Here is a 16,520-nt window from a genome sequence, read left to right on the forward strand (position 1 = left end):
CACATCACTTCACTAATACACATTGCAGCATTCTCAGGCTTACAGACCACGAAGCTCAACACAAATACAGGAGCACTCTACGATAATTAACTAATAAGAATCGACTGAGAGTGATTAACTAATTAAGAACAAAACGGTGGGAAGCAAACATAAATTAAAGAGTAAATTAGAACATAACGACAAAGAAAATGTTACATAATGTTGATTTATTTGTAGAAAAAGAGTTATAGAGGGGAAAAGTTCTTTCTGTAACTGAAAAACTCAACTGACATTGAAGGTAATTAATTATATTACTGTAGCAGCAGCAGCAGCGGTGGCAACAACAGCGACAAATCTTGCAGTAATTTTTAATCTAGAACAGCAATTCAACCAAAGTGAGCAAAGGGACGTTGGCATTGGCATAGCAACTATACGCCACATCACCATCTGCTGTAGCTTTTAAACCCCCCCCCTCCTCTTTTTTTCACACTCTCCCACTTAACTTTTCTCCCTTTCTCCTGCCCGTGGTTAAGCCCGAGCTCCAAATAGAGTCCATAAACACAGAAATAGAACAGCTTAAGTCTCAAACACACGCACAAAAAGATGCTTCCTCTTGCTGCTCTCGCACAATTTGGGACGGCTAATTACGCTGCCTGCCAACTCTTTCACTCAACACCTGTACTGTTTGTTTCTGTGAACTCTGTCCTTTCTCCTCTCCTCTCCTCTCCTCTCCTCTCCTCCCCGCCCTCCTCCAGTGGGCTAAAAACCCAATTTATTTCAGTAGTGTAGCAGAGGGTTGCGAGGGTCCTGGGGGGCTTTTTGCTGTTGTGTCGTCAAGGTAACACACTGTCAGGGACACAGCCTCTCAAGCCAGTCCAAAAGGCAATCTGGCTGTATTCATTAATTTAAAAATAGGAGCAATCCTTATCAGAGGAGAGAAATGAAAGTATCGGAGGTGAGGGACTGGTGAGAGTGGGGGGGGGGTAAACAAGAGATGAGAGGGAATAAAATCATTGGAGAAAAGAGGAAAAACGGATCAAGAGAAGGGGAAAAGTGGGGTAGGAGAAGAGAAGCAAGGAAAGAGGTGGAAAGGTGAATGCCACAATGACCAAAGCACTGATGGCATCCCTGCTCGTCGAGTCGGGTGGAATAACAACACACACACACACACATACACACACAGCAACTGCCAGTCAAGTCAGTCCAGTGGCCCCAATTGGCTGTCGGTAGTTGCCATGGTAACCATCCCCATACTGCTATGCTGTTATCGTGAGGCTCTTCCCGTCGAGCGAATGCGAAGAGGTGTGTCTCCAGTTTGTATGTGTGTGTGTGGGGGGGGGAGAAAAAGAGAGATAACTGCCCTCTCTGACCCCACACTGAAGCTCCACCAGGTATTTCACATAATTAAAGAGTTGCCATATAAGTAATATCTCTCTGTCTGTCTCTCTCTTTATCTACCTCCCCTCGTCTATCTTTAGTCTCTTTCAATTCCTTCTTTCCCCTTTTATTAACACTGTCAGCGGGAGACTGAAGAGGCAAATGAGCATGAAGGAGCAAATGTGAGCGTGTGTTTATATGTGTTTCCCGCCCCACTCGGTGTCAGATTTCGCTTCCCGTTGCTGTGATTGACAGCTGTCGGAAGTGATGCGTCAGAAGCATGGTCAGGATGGGTCAGGACTGCGCTGGCAGCGGTTGTCCCCGGGGAAGAGGAAGCCTGCTTTGACAGCAACGTACACGCTGAGATCAGCTCTGAGATCAGCTCTGCCATATCTGCCAATTATTTTACGTGTCAGTCAGTGATGCTGGTGGTTTGTTGTGCTTGTGTTTGTGCCTACATACAGTATGTAAGTCAGAGGTAAAACATAGGAGCTAAGATTATTAAAAACATGGCAAAGGCTTAAATGTCAGAGAGGTAATACACTTGTACACCTGTACTGTATCTCCATACACCATCATGGAGCTCAGTATTCAGCTCATTTATAGCAGTAGCAGAAATCAGTGTTGGTGGGCACAGAGAAGATCAGGTGGGCCTAGCCTGTCCAAGACCAATCATACTCAATAGATTCTGAAATGCACATTCACCAAAATAGGCCATTACAGCTATACTTGCATGAATGCACCACAGAGGTAATGTTACAGGCACCAAGATGAACATTAATAGCATCTCATAGTCTGGCACGGCGGTCACATATTCACACACACAGCTGACAGACCCAGCAGCATCATTAATCAAGCGTATGGATAGAGGTACACCAGCACCAACATGCTCAATAATGTTAAAGATGACACCTGAACATAGCCTCGCATGGCAGCCACATAAACCACACACACACACAGATGGCAGGCCCAGCAACATCAGCATTAAATCCAATTGTACATCCAATAAAAACTATACCCAATAAAAAATAATATTGAAAGAGGCAATAGGCTGCTGCAGTCCGAAATTGTAAATTAGCTTACTTTTGATGATTACAGCAGGAGACGACGGGGCTTATTGGTGTTGAACACTCAAATGATTTCATTATAGTCCAAAGCTTCAGTCAGTTCTCTTCTAAAGGAGAGCAAGGAGAAAGAGTTCAGTCTGTATGTCATCATTGATGCCCTGATGCCAGTTTTTATCCGACTGACAGTTGAAAAGAATCTTTAAACAGTGCGGCTTGTTAAGGGTAGGGTGACGAGGGCCCAGGAGACGATTCATTTTGGGAAATATGTCACTGGGGCATGCATCAAGCACCTCAACAAGCGATGTAAAGGCCCTGTCTGCTGTGTGCTCTTCAGCTGCTATACATGTTCTGCATCTCCCACAGCGATGTGTTAGCAGCTAGTTAGCGGAAAGTAGGCTTCAGTACCTCTGTGTGTCCTCCGGGCTGTACACCGAGTGAAAGAGGAGGAGCAGCTCGCAATCTGGCGTTTGTGAAATGCACTGCCACTCCAAAAAATCTGGTCCATTATCATCATATGGTAAACAAGAAGCAAGAAACAAGAATTCTTTTATTTTTATTGGTAGTAGTCAGATATTTGAAACAGTATTCATTGACTGGTACTCACTGGATGACGATCCAGCAAAAAAGGCAGCCTTTTGATTGGGTGGGCCTGAGTGCCATGTGGGTGGGCCCAGGCCTCATTTTGTTCAAAAATGAACATAAAAGTTGATCTGAAGCTAATATGATGCTTTGTCAGTCTGAGTTAGTTAAATCCAGTGGGTATCTTCCAAAGTTATTCTCCTTTTAGAATAAAATTCCCCCTTTTTGTTTCCCCAGGCAGCGTTTCCTTGTGAGCTGCAGTGTATATTTCACAAATTTGAATTGCTGAAGCTTCATATAAGCTTCAGATAAAGTTTTAAAGACATTTTTGTGCCGAAGGAGGACTTTGAATTTTGTTCCGCATCACTCACTGGAAGTGCATTATAAAGGGATCTTTTAATGGCCAGTATAAACAGGATTATTACAGCAAGAAAACCTGTTCCAATGTTCATTTGGGCGCCTGAATATTGTTTTAAGGCAGACATGAAAAACTGTGAACCTGTCCTTTAAATGTGTCGCATCAATTCTGGTGCGCCAAGCAGCATCTAGTCTGCTGGAAATGTATTAGAAGAAGATGAGGAGCTCATTTCTAGAACTGCAAACCCAAACAAACCAACATGGCTAAACTGGAGTGTTTAGAAACTGATCCAACATGGCCATAATTACAGTAGAAAGAAAATACATGCCACAGGCCACAGTACTGCTACAGCTTGTTTGCTGTTAGCCTGTGGTTTCCCTAATATGTGTAATTTTCTGTGTATACTTCCTTCTGTATGTGTAATAAAAATGCATATTTGTAGGAGATTGAACTGGAAATGTAGAGGAATGCCTATAAAATGTCAGTGAGAGAATGTATCAAGTAAAGATTTCTTCAAAAATATCATTTTAGTTCAACTAAACTTGCAGTTACCTACATCTAATAGTAACCTCAATTTTCTTTGTCTAAACCACCACTGGTTAACCATTTCACAAACATGTGACATCTTTTCACATCACACACTCATAGGAACACTGGATGTGCTAACTGCTTCTAGGTAAATTGTGTTTACAGTTATGTGTCTAACATCATAATCATCTAAAGGGGATACTTTGTGCTTTGCGTCATGCGTGTTTGTGTCCTTTTACAATAATTACCTTAAAACCTGTACAGGTGAACACTTGACATGTGATTTGTCCATTGGCAGAGAAAACGTATTCACGCAGGATATTTTACATCTGAAATTTCCAGAATTTATTGTAATGGGCCACAGGATTCACTTCGCCATCTGACGTGGTGATGAGTCACACACATCAGTGTGTCTCTTTACTTACTTGTTTACTACCCAGTGAATTAACTTTTTTAAAGGATAATCAACCCAGTTTCTGACTGGTTTACTTAGGGTTTTATATGCATTTCACTATTTGGAGTGGGCTTCAGATAGACGTGGGAACAGATTAGAAGAGAAAAAACAGAAACACTTTAAAAAAAATGATTAAGCAGCAAGTAAACTAGAGTGAGAAGGCTGTGAAAGTGTTTTTTGACTGAAGGAACTAGAAAGAGTGAGAGCCAATGGAAATGCCAGATGTGGTTCTTCTTTGAGGAAGGATAAGAGAGAGAAAGAGGCTGCATCTAAACATACAAAAGCTGAAAGCCTGAGGGGGAATCTATTGAAAAAATCAATATCCTGAGAAGGAGCAGTTGACTTTATCACCGACAGTGGGATCACATTGCTTTACTTTATAGTGTTGAATTCGATCAGGTGATTGCTTCTGTTCTGAGACTTATTACACTGTCTAATATTTATATGACCAAAAGAGGCATAAAATCAAAATGACACATTACTAGTACTTTCAGGAAAACCCAACACTAAAAATACGAACACTATTTCCGTCTGGTACCTTTATTCCTGCAGACCTCTCTTTGACTCGGATGGCAGCTTTTAGCTTTCCGCTGCCTGCCTCTGGATGAAAAGAGGGAAAGGAGCGAAAGAAAAAGAGAGAGAGAGCCATGACTCATTCACATTATCCTCTGAAGTGGAAATCCTGAAAACGTGTCTTACTCACACACACAAACCACACACTCGCTCACACACAGACACACACACACACACACAATACGCCCAGGAGCCCATTTGGAGTGCCACCATGTGTGATGTGCTTTGAGCAGCAGCCAGTCATGGACTGTGGAGCCTCAAAATGTTTCTCTCAAAGGGAGAGAAGTGTATTTTAACTTGTGTTCCTAACTGTAAACCAAACTCAAAGTGGGAAATGGCTCCCAGCCAACAGCTACACGGTGGCACATTATTGTGTTTATCTGATGCATACAGCCGTGCGTTCATCTTTTGAGGTGCAAGTTTATTTAGATGGTGTTAAATGATTAAACTGGATTAGTGATTTCAGACCATCTACTGTACCTCCATCCCTTATTTTAACTGACAACTAATTGGCTGAAAAATACAGTGTTTACACTAGTTAAAGGGACAGTTCAACATGTGAAGAAGTCAATGTAAATCCACAAAGCAAGTAATTCTTCATACCAAGATGTAAATCTTCAGAATCAGGTCTCAAATATATAGTTTCATTTTTAAAAAGGCTAAATTATTTTTTTCAAACAGCTGGACGTTGTAGCTTTTAGCAAAAGTCACTCAAATAGGAGTACTGTAAAGCTGAAACAATTCATCCATTAGTTAATTAGTAGATAGGAAGAAAATTAATCAACTCTTATCCTAATACACATTTTTTTCTGTCATTTTCCAGTTGCAGGATTTGCTTTTTCTTCTATGTTATATCATTGTGAATGGAATATCTTTGGGCTTGGATTAGGGCTGTACAATATATCGATATTATATCCATATCATGATATGAAAATAGACTTAGAATAGAATCATCTTAGATTTTGAATATTGGAAATTACGTGATATGGCATCAGTGTTGTCTTTTCCTGCTTTTAAAGACATTACAGTCGCAGAGTGACTAAATTAGATAAAAAGCAACTGGGGTTCTGTTGAATAAGTTCCAACTGCTGTCCAATCACTCATCAGCTGGAGAGAAGCTGACATTGTGCTGAGGAAGCGTCTTCAGACTTTAATCAGGCTAAGCTTTAAAGCATATAAGCGGGAGTGGTTACCGCCAGTATACCATGTAAACATGTTTAATTATTGTGTCCATCAGTGTTTTTGTTGCTGAGAGAGGCGATGTGTGGATGCATAATCACAACTTGGAAAGACAACACAATAGGTAAACAGACACATATGCACTTCATATAGTCTCTAGTGGACCTGACCTGTGTGTATCTTTGGATTATGGGAGGAAACCCAAATCTGAGCCAATTTAACAAATGACTGTTTCAAATATCTCGAAGGTAAAAGTCAAATATCATTGTGCAATGTGCTTAGACATGGTACATTTGTTATGAGGTATTTGGTATAAATGATGCTGCAATTTATGCCTGAGCAAGTGTGTGAACTTGACACGTCAGACTGCGAACAAGCAGGAAAGACAGAAACGATACCGAAGGTGTTTTTTTTTTTTGAGAGCTAACACGCTCACAAGAGAGTGAGACGGAGAGAAAAATGCCATAGGTGGTGTTGATGAAATGGCAAGTTCACACAACAACAAAAAAACAACCCAGAGACAGGAACAGAGAGGTAGAGACAGCTGAAAGTGAGCTGGAAAAAAAAAAACACCCCAGCTATAATAAAAGAGGCTGTTACTGAAAACCAGCTTGCAGCCTGGAGAGTCTCCTGCTAGCGATGGTTGAAGGGCTTTGTCCGACAGCTTTATAAAGTCCCTCACAATCCCAGAGGATGAAAGGATGTCAGGAAGCATTACCTACATTTTGATGCCTTTTCTTTGACCGGGAAACATCAAGGCACGTTAAATAGATAACAGACAGTGGATTGGAGAGTGGATTCTATTCTTTTCAAAGCTCTTAACATGCTAGAGTGATTTAACCTCCCTGACAAGTTAGTGATCCCTCTCGTCTCTTCTCCACTCCTCTCCTCTCCTCTCCTCTCCTCTCCTCTCCTCTCCCTCTCCTCTCCTCTCCTCTCCTCTCCTCTCCTCTCCTCTCCTCTCCTCTCCTCTCCTCTCTACACCATTAGTTGTCATCACCATCATTCATCTCATTATTCTCAAATCAGAATTAATGATAAAGTCTCACACCACTTTCATACCAGACCATTTAATTTGCCTCAGCCCTCCTCCTTCCTCTTTTTGGGGAACATAAATTCTTCACGATTTTATTAATGTCCATCTTGGCTGAAACTCGATGCTTTGCTGAGACAGAGGACTGCACAATATATCACTAGTCTCAGAGAATATCAGCTTAGACCTAGTGTTTTTCGAGCATGAAATGAGGATCCATAAAAATCTGAATACCCATAAATAAGAAGTCTGAAACCACACTCTGCTTAGTTGTGGAACCTGAAGATAGTGTGTATGGTAGGTTTTTTTTGTGGAAGTACTCTCAAACTGTTTGTGGACATGCTTATAGGTGAAACAAACAAGCCTTTTGTGAACATGAAGCCCAGTTTGTAACCAACACGAAACCAACGCTGTGGTACTCTATTTCCAACTTCCCTAGCCTGTCTTTTTAGCTTCAAGCTCATTCATTCCCACTGAAGTCATGAATGTTTGAAAATGGGTCATGAATATATACTTTCTTTTTTTTAAAGGCTCAGTCATTTTCTAAATCAGCTGGGCACTGTAGTTTTTAGCAAATACTACTCAAACGGGAGTAAATAGTGCATTTATTTGGGAGTATTTAGCTGCGAATGTGGTGCACTAGTGTGAACGTGTTCATCATAATGAAGGAACATGTCTTTGTTGTTTGTCCACTTCTGTCACCAGCAGTGCACAGGCCTCAGTGTTGTAGTTAATAGTGTCCTACTGTATATACAGTGTTCGGTTTTTTTTTTTGCATTGTTCACACCTTGGATGAGAGTTTCACAGTGATACTGTAAACAGAGCTTGATGATAACGTGTTGACTCATGGCCAACAGAGCACATAAATAGTCTCTGTGTTAAAATATATTCACTGCCACATTTGGATGATGAATGTTTTCCCGTCACACCGAGTGAACAGTGTTTCTAACTTCTTTCACCTTTGTGTCTCAACAGAAACCTGCTGGACAGGGACACCTTCTCCAAATCAGACCCAAGTAAGAATATTTTTTTTTTTTTTGATCAAGTTTGTGTTTCCGTCATTGGATGATTATTAATTTAAATTATTAAATTCTTCTTCACAATTGGTAGAACAGGAAGGAAGCAGAGGGAAGAAGGGAGAGTAGCGAGGGAAAGTAAGAAAAATGAGAAGAAGTGTATGTTGTCAATAAAACATATAACAATATATTTACAGAAAAATAAAAAAGCACAAAAAAAGTGGAATTTATTGAAGGAAATTTAAAAAAAGAGAAAGATGATAGACAATGGATTAGGCAAGAAGGAGGGAAATGAATGTGTAAAAGAAAAAGATGAAATGAACAAAGATACAAAGGGAACGAACAGAGTTGGAATTTAATTAGGGACTGAAAGAAGGTTTTTTCTTTTGCTGTATGTAGTCGTGAGTCACTCCTTATGTGAAAGTAAGTTTTTTTTTTCCACGAAATTTGTGAGCTCGGCTTGAGGCAGGTCTGACTAATGCATGGAAGGCCAGCTAACAGGCTTCTCCCTATAGATTAATAGAACAAGTGACGATTCTGCTCTCCTCCTACAGTTAAAATCATCACAGTGATACTGTTTTCACTTGTCTATTGTACCAAGGATTATGGAAAACAATGTATTTTTATGTCATCTGCTCTGCACAAGGAATTGGAGATAAAAAGGACTAATAAAGGTTTTTAATGTCGTTCATTATCAGACGCTTTGGTGGTATTGTCACCCTAAACAAACATCCAAGGCGCTGCGCTTCATGTTGTCCTGTGTCAGAACACAATCTTAACAATTCAAGTGCAAGTGGAGCCTCATTAGTAGAATTGGGAATCTTCGGGAATGTCACGATTCAATTATATTCCGATTCTTGGTGTCATGGTTCAGTTGAGAATACATGATGGACTGAATAAATAGAGGGGGCGCTATTTTTAGGTTCTTAATACAGTTGACTGTGTGTTGAGTTCTGCTTTCTTCGTTCCGTTATTAACTAATATTATTACATAAACATATTTGTTGCATTCGTGAATTGAATTGAAGAAGATGAGAATCTCAGTTCTTATGCGAATCAGTTGTTTTTCAGCCACCTCTACAGTTCATGTCATGTTGAATACAGTGTGCGCTACTAGTCTTTATGCTAAGCTAAGCTAACAACCTGTAGCATCTACTGAAGCTTCACATATTAGCATACAGACACAAGAGTAGTGGTGGAAAAAGTGAATAAGCATATTTCCAAAAAAGTCAAACTGTCCCTTTAAAACAGGGTTTTACGGTGTGTTTAGAGTGGTGTGTAAATGCTGGAGGTATTTTGTTTTCTTTCTTCCCTGAGTGTGTGTGTCTGTCGGTGTGTGTGTGTGGGCGGGTGTATGTTGTAGGTAGGATGAGCTCGAGGGTAAAATTCATCCTTTCAAAAATACAATAAAATGAATCATTGTTATTAAAGATGATGTTAAAATATCAGGATGATTTTTTTGGTATGAACTAAAACCAACACACACACACACACACTCACACACACTCACTGTAAGAGAGCACGTCAGCACATTTACAGTAGCATTGGATAAATATGACTCAAGTTGATGACGATGACAGTGACGTACATGGTGACGTGGATGACAGTGTTTAATATGATGATGATGAATGAAGAGGGGGAGGAGGAGGAGGAGGAGGAGGAGGAGGGGGAGGAAGAAGCTCAGGCTTGACCCATACATTTAGACATGCTGTTGTGCTGAGTAGCACATGTGAATATGCTGAGCATGGCGTCTTCAGTCTGCTGATTTGAACCAGCCTGACAGGAGAAAGAGCAAGGAAGTAAAGAAAATATCTGAGACACAGGAAATACAGAGATACTTTAGATCTGTCCCTCGCTGGTAAAAATACCTTTGAAATCTAAAGAGCAGTGATCCAAAATGAAAACCAAAGTGAACAAAGGGAAAAAAAGCCCTTCAATACATAAGCCGCAAGACCGTGAAGAATCCAGACTTTTCTATTCTGTTTTTGCTTTAAATCTATCTGTTCCCCCAAATATCACCTGTCTGTTTCTATCAGACCCAAAAGAAATATTTTTGTCTTTGTGTGGGTGTGTGTGCGCACGCATATTTATATACGCTTCTTTAATTTATCTGAAAGAACATCAAAGGCTTCCAGAAATGAAGCACATGATGAGTGAGCTCAGTATTTTGCCTTTCAGAGAATTGACTTGTTTTGGGAAATTGAATGATGGCCTGAAATTATGTTTTTCATCCTCTGAAGAGGAGAATTATAATATACATGTTTGGACTTCTTGATAAAAAAAAAAAAAAACTATTAGGTGCTTTGATGTTGTTTTGTTTTTCCTGATTCAAGCATTTATGGATTATTCGCCGTATTTTGATGGATCCATAGAATATCATGACGTTTGACTTTGTTTTATTTATTTTTGTTTGTGTCATCTCCTCTCCTCCTATGTTCTTCGTTAGCCTACTGCCCAAACAGTTCAGAAATAAGGATATAAAGAAAAATCCTAATGTACAGTTGTTTTTGCTTGTGTAGTTAATGATCTTTAATGTTATTAATGTCATCTGTCTGTTCTTCACAGTTTGTGTTCTCTACACACAAGGCATGGGCAACAAGGAGTGGAGAGAGGTGAGTGTGTGTTGTCACTTAATGTCACTGATGTTCAAATAGAGTTACAACAGACTCCAGTGCTGATAAATGTACATGTTGGACAATAGTGTCCAAACATCCAGTGGCACTCCTCAAACTACACCCGCAGCATAATCCACCTCTCTGTTGTTTCTATATTTACTCAGTATGTTGAGAACAACCCCCCTTTTTTGCCAATATTCAGCTATAAATAGCAAAACAAAAAAAAGTAAACATGCTAAATAGCTCACAATGACAATGGTAACATGCTGATGATTTGCAGGTATAATTGTATATTAGTCAATTACTTTATAGACCAAATCACCGTCACGTCGTGCGAACAACAACAGTCACTTCAGACAACAGGCAGTTGATTTAAATTGCGAAGGTATGTGAACTTTGCGAATATGACTCTAAAAAGAGAACCAGAAGACAAGATGTGAAACTCTGGATGACTTTTCTATGCCATTGATTTTGCTGCAAACGTTCACCACTCTATTCAGAAGGTTTTTCTGTTTGACAGTAGATACCAACAGATAAAAGAAGATGTCAGAGCTGATTCAATAAAATTGTTAAAACAATGAAACTTAGCCAGCTTCATCTCACAACAGATATGCTGATGGGTATAAAGAACATTCAGGTTAGCTCATTTAGCATGCTAACATTATGTTAGCAATGTTATACATGTCATACATTTGGTAATCATGGTTAAAGTGCAGCTGAGGCTGATGGGAATGAAGTGTTTAGATGTGAAGCACTGGACAAATCAAAATGCTGACCAGATGGTGGAGATCACCAAAGAGATTACAATTCATCCTGAGCGGGACACTAATGTCAACACCAAATTTCATCCAATAGTTGAGACATTGCACTAAAACACAAAAAGGTTAGTGTCATTGGAGGCCAAGAGGAAAAGTCAGGGGCTCACCAAAGTAATCAGGATTCAAGCTCTGGGGACCATAAATATCTGTTAAAAATGTCATGGAAAAATTCAAATGTAATATATTCCCACTATATACTATAGTTTGTAGACTTATTGATGGTTCAGCACATACATTAATACAGCTGAACAGGCTATTTTAGAAACTGTAGATGATGTCTAATACTCACAAATAACTACAACTTGTTTATTTGTGCGCTAACGCACAACTGTACTGCAATCACCAGTGTGTTTCACAGTAATGAATATTCATGCATGTAAATGAGGGGGTTAATCTCGCAGCCTCAATCATTCCCAGTTATTCATAGTTCTGAGTAGCCCATCATCTGCATGCATTATTAATAGGCTAAGTTAAATGCCAAACCAGGACCTACCTGACCCCCCTTGACTTGATACTTCAGCTGCATTCATTATTCCAAAGCTGTACGTAATCCCCTGTAACCAGCCTCTTCCTTCATGTGTGTCCTGAGGCAAAAATCTGCTGGTGATTAGTTATTCACACGAGCCGCTGCAACTTCACAAGCGCCTGTAAAAAACTGTGATTTCTGTAAATGTTTGTTTTGTGAGTTGCATAAATATTTAAAGGACAGATTGTTTTACATCAACCCAACCGGGTGTTATATTAGATTTAGATCGGTGCCTTAGGTTTTCTCCAAGAGGTTTTGTCATGTGTCTCTTTCTGTCTTGGTTTCTCCGTCTAGTTTGGGAGAACGGAGGTGATCGACAACACGTTAAACCCCGACTTTGTGCGGAAATTCATTTTGGACTACTTCTTCGAAGAGCGGCAGAACCTCCGATTTGACTTGTAAGTAAGGTCTTACCTGCGTGTGTTGTCATTGTTATATTAATGTTTGCAGAGATTAATGCTTGTTCTAAAAAAACATGGCCACAGACACTGTAAAGGTCACATATAAGCATATAAGGTTCTGGAGTTGATCTTTCTCTTTCATTCAGTGAACATTAGAGGCCTCTTCAAGCAAAGTATCCTTTCCTTTAGTTCCTAAAATTCTGACTTCCGTGAGACCTTGGAGAGGCTCCAGATGTCACTGGCAAAATGAGGAGTTAGTAAAATTTACTAATTATTTCATTCTAGAGCTACAAGTGTGGCTGTTTTTATCATAGATTCACTGTCTGTTCTCTACAGTGTGCACACACCAGGGTTTCCTACTTTATTCTAACTGTAGAAATGTAGAAGTTGAGTTAAGAAGTTATACTGTTTGTTTAATTCACTATCTATATTAGGTTTATCCATCTTAAAATAACCATTTTTTCTCATTTATTTTTTTTTGTTAAGATAACTTGAAAACATAAAGTAGGTAAACCTAAGAAATTAACAACACCTGCTAAGTTAAAATGTCAAGAGTGTTTTCCCAGTGCTATTTATTTTTCACTTGTAAAGCAGTTTCTCTTAATCACTTCAGCTTTTACTGTTCTGCTAACAGACAAATCCAAGCATGTATCAGTGAATCATGGTTTCAAATCTATGGCTACCCTTTTTTTTTTCTTCAAATGATGTTAATTTATATTTGTAAGCCTTCACAACTTATTTATGCCAAAGAATATAAGTTGGAGTTTTTAAAGTGTAATTACTCTCAATTTACGTAAATGGAGAGACACTTAAGTAGACTGTTGTACCCAAGTGCCACTCCATTAACATTCAGCCTCCCCGTATTGGCCTCTTATGAAACATTCACAGGAACCGGGGCCTAATTTGATACAAATATGCACCGAATATTGGTTTAAAAGCTAAGCATAATGGCACTTTTCACAGACTGCACCATTTCAACGTGTTGATTTGAAATTTTTGAAAGTTGTTTTCAGACACTCATGCCAACGTCACTTCTTGTTTTTTCAGAAGATAATCAGTGACAAATGTTCCTCGACTCTACCAGAGCATGGCTTATTACAGCTGATATTTTGCTGCACTGACATCAAAAATCACCACTGTGACTTTTTCCACAGGCGGCATCTTCATTTGACTAGTTGGAATTCATCAGCATGCTCCATCAATCAGACACCAGCTTAGCAGCAATATTGGGATTGTTCAAAAAAATAATTTTGTTCTGCTGCTATTTGTGCACTTGTAAAATTAGTTTTTCTTTTAGTCTGCTGCTAATAACAGCTGCCAAGTTAATCACAAATTAGGCCTAAACTTATAAAACACTAAGATATCTAAAACTGTGTTTTTCTTCAAAGCATTAATAGTGAGCTGTTAGGAGCCGTTTAGTGTTTTTAGTGTTAGTTGGCAGTGTGATTAAGTAAAGAGAAGCATTTTTAAAAAGCTTAATCTGATTTGCATCTAAGGCCTTTGAAAATACAGTACAATCCAGTCAGTTTTGTTATTGGCTGATGTTTGTGTGCTGGATATTGATTATATTGGATATTATCAGCTTACAAAAACATTTACCAGTGTGTCCTTGTTACCAACCCGAGTGTCAGGACTTAGACACCATCGGTACACCTTTCTGTATTATTCATGATCCAGAGTGACTCTCACTTCGTTAGCCACATCATGTTATATTGCAGTACTGTATGTGTATGTGCTTTAAGCTCTATGACAACATCTCACTTTTAATTTGTGTTCCTTTGCATATGTAGCGATACAGAGGTATAAAATGCTATCTGTAAGTTTGTCTTTAGACTTATTCAGCCACCAGACTGCCTGTAAAGTAACTCTTTCTCATTTTGCTCTCAGATTGCATTCCTCATTGAATTAGGAGGGGATTTTGGTGGCTTTATTTTATTAGATGGAGACTAATTATATTATAATCTATGAACCAGGGAGCCACGCCGACAACCCTACTGGGATCTGAAAGTTATACTCTGTGAAGAGGAGTTAGTGTGTCTGCATGTATGTGTGTTTGTGTGTGTGTGTGTGTGTGTGTGTGTGTGTGTGTGTGTGTGTGTGTGTGTGTGTGTGTGTGTGTGTGTGTGTGTGTGTGTGTGTGTGTGTGTCCATGAGGGATGGAGAAGGAGAGAGAAAGAGCACAGCAATGGGAGAGATAAGATAGTTTGTGTGTTAGGGTGTGTGTGGGTACGGGTATGTGGGTTTCCGTACTGTGTAATATATGCTGTATTATAATCACCCCTGGTGTGTGTATGTGTGTGTGTGTGTGTGTGTGTGTGTGTACGTGCGTGTGTGTATAGGGAGAGTAAAAAGGTGGTTGGAACATAAACTTTCTCGCACTTCGTTGTGATTTTTTTCTCAATTAATCTTTTAGTCTATAAAATGTTAAGAAATTGTGAAAAAATGTTGCCTGTTTTGTCCAACTAACAGTCCAAAACCTGAAGATATTCAATTAACTGTCATATATAACAAAGAAAAGCAGCCAATCTTCATATTTGAGAAGCTGAAACCAGAGAATATTTGGCATTTTTGCTTGAAAAACAACTGAAACAATTAATCGATTATCATAGTAGTTGCAAATTAATTTTCTGTCAATCGGCAAAACTATATACTTCTAAAATATATTGATAATAGATTAATCGCTTAAGCAAAAATACCAAACATTTGCAGGTTCCAGCTTTTCAATTGTGAAGATTTGCTGTTTCAGATATCTTCGGTTATTGAATTGTTGGTCAGACAAAACAATTTGATCACATCACCTTGTAGTAAATTCTTTTTCAATACTGTTACAGTATGAAAATGAATAAAATCCTTCTAACTGTCCTCATATGCAAAGGAAGTGAGAATGTGGTCAAGTTCATTGTTCATTTGGCAGGATTTCTTGGTAGAGGTCATGTGTCAGTGGACCATTGTGCGCTGCTTCCTCTGATTGTACCCATGTTTGTACGTGCGTGTGTTTGTATATGTGTGCTAGTGTTTCAATATCTCAGCTGGCTGCTCTGTCACAGCAGATACTCGAGTTGTCATTTCACAAGACAAGTGTCACCGGGTCACGTGGACAAGACCCACTCAGAGACCAAAGCAAGACTGATGTGTGTGTCTTTTATGTGCACGTTCCCACTTACCGTGTGTGACCATGGTGACAGTGTTGTGTGTTTCTGGCTACGTGTGCGGTTTAGCGATGGTAACCATAACAACCGGGGTTCCGGGGATGGTGGGCGTGATATGGAAGTGGACAGATTTCCTACAGGAAAGAGAAGCGTTAAACCTTTCATGTCTACTCTGCCTGCTCCACTTGTGTACCAGGCCATGTTAAGACCCTCGCACACTTTCACACATAAATAGATTTTTGAAACTTGTTACCATTTTTTTTTCTTCAGAAATACACAAGTATTGCTCTAAAGATCTTGCAGAACATAATTCAGTCTTTGTGAAATCAAGCTATTCTATGTGCTGACCCTGACAAACTCAGGATAATAGACATCATTTTAGATACCCAGTAGTGAAACTCAAAAGTGTCAGTCTAACCTCTCCAAGCCAACAGATGGGTTGGCAACAACAAGAATTCAGGAGGGATATGTGAATAGATGTTAAAAATAAAGAAAAGAAGAAATGACTTGATTCAATGGTTTCAGTTTTGTCCTTTGACCAGAAAATGTTTTTTTTAGCGAGCAGTTAAATCAGATGTGATTGTGGATCCAAAGACAAAGTTTGATAGAAATCTTGTGTGTTTTGTTGTATAATCTTACTGCTGGTTCAGTTATTCAACTTTTTGCTTCCCACGTTCATAAAAAACAAAATCCACCTTAACAAAAAAGGATTTTTCTTTAGCTGCAGTGGTAACTTTGTTCCTTTGGCCTTCCTCTGAATCACTTTCAATAGCTGTTATGATTGATGCTGTTTGGACACTGAATTGCATTTGAATGTATCTTCTTATCAGAGAAGGTCTCAAATTGTGCATTTATATGAAACTCCAGGG

The 16,520-nt window shown here is 39.2% G+C and overlaps 1 protein-coding gene across 2 annotated transcripts in view; it reads left to right on the forward strand.

The window, feature by feature from the left end:
* LOC137175730 (copine-8) overlaps window positions 1–16,520 on the forward strand; it is a 97,278-nt gene that overhangs the window by 18,998 nt on the left and 61,760 nt on the right. For both annotated transcript variants that reach the window (XM_067581560.1, XM_067581561.1), the window contains exons 2-4: window positions 8,103–8,143; window positions 10,708–10,754; window positions 12,396–12,499. In XM_067581560.1, the coding sequence (XP_067437661.1) occupies window positions 8,103–8,143; window positions 10,708–10,754; window positions 12,396–12,499 (192 nt within the window). The remainder of the gene's footprint in view (window positions 1–8,102; window positions 8,144–10,707; window positions 10,755–12,395; window positions 12,500–16,520) is intronic.

Source organism: Thunnus thynnus, chromosome 23, assembly GCF_963924715.1.
Source record: "Thunnus thynnus chromosome 23, fThuThy2.1, whole genome shotgun sequence".
Lineage (NCBI taxonomy): Eukaryota > Metazoa > Chordata > Actinopteri > Scombriformes > Scombridae > Thunnus > Thunnus thynnus.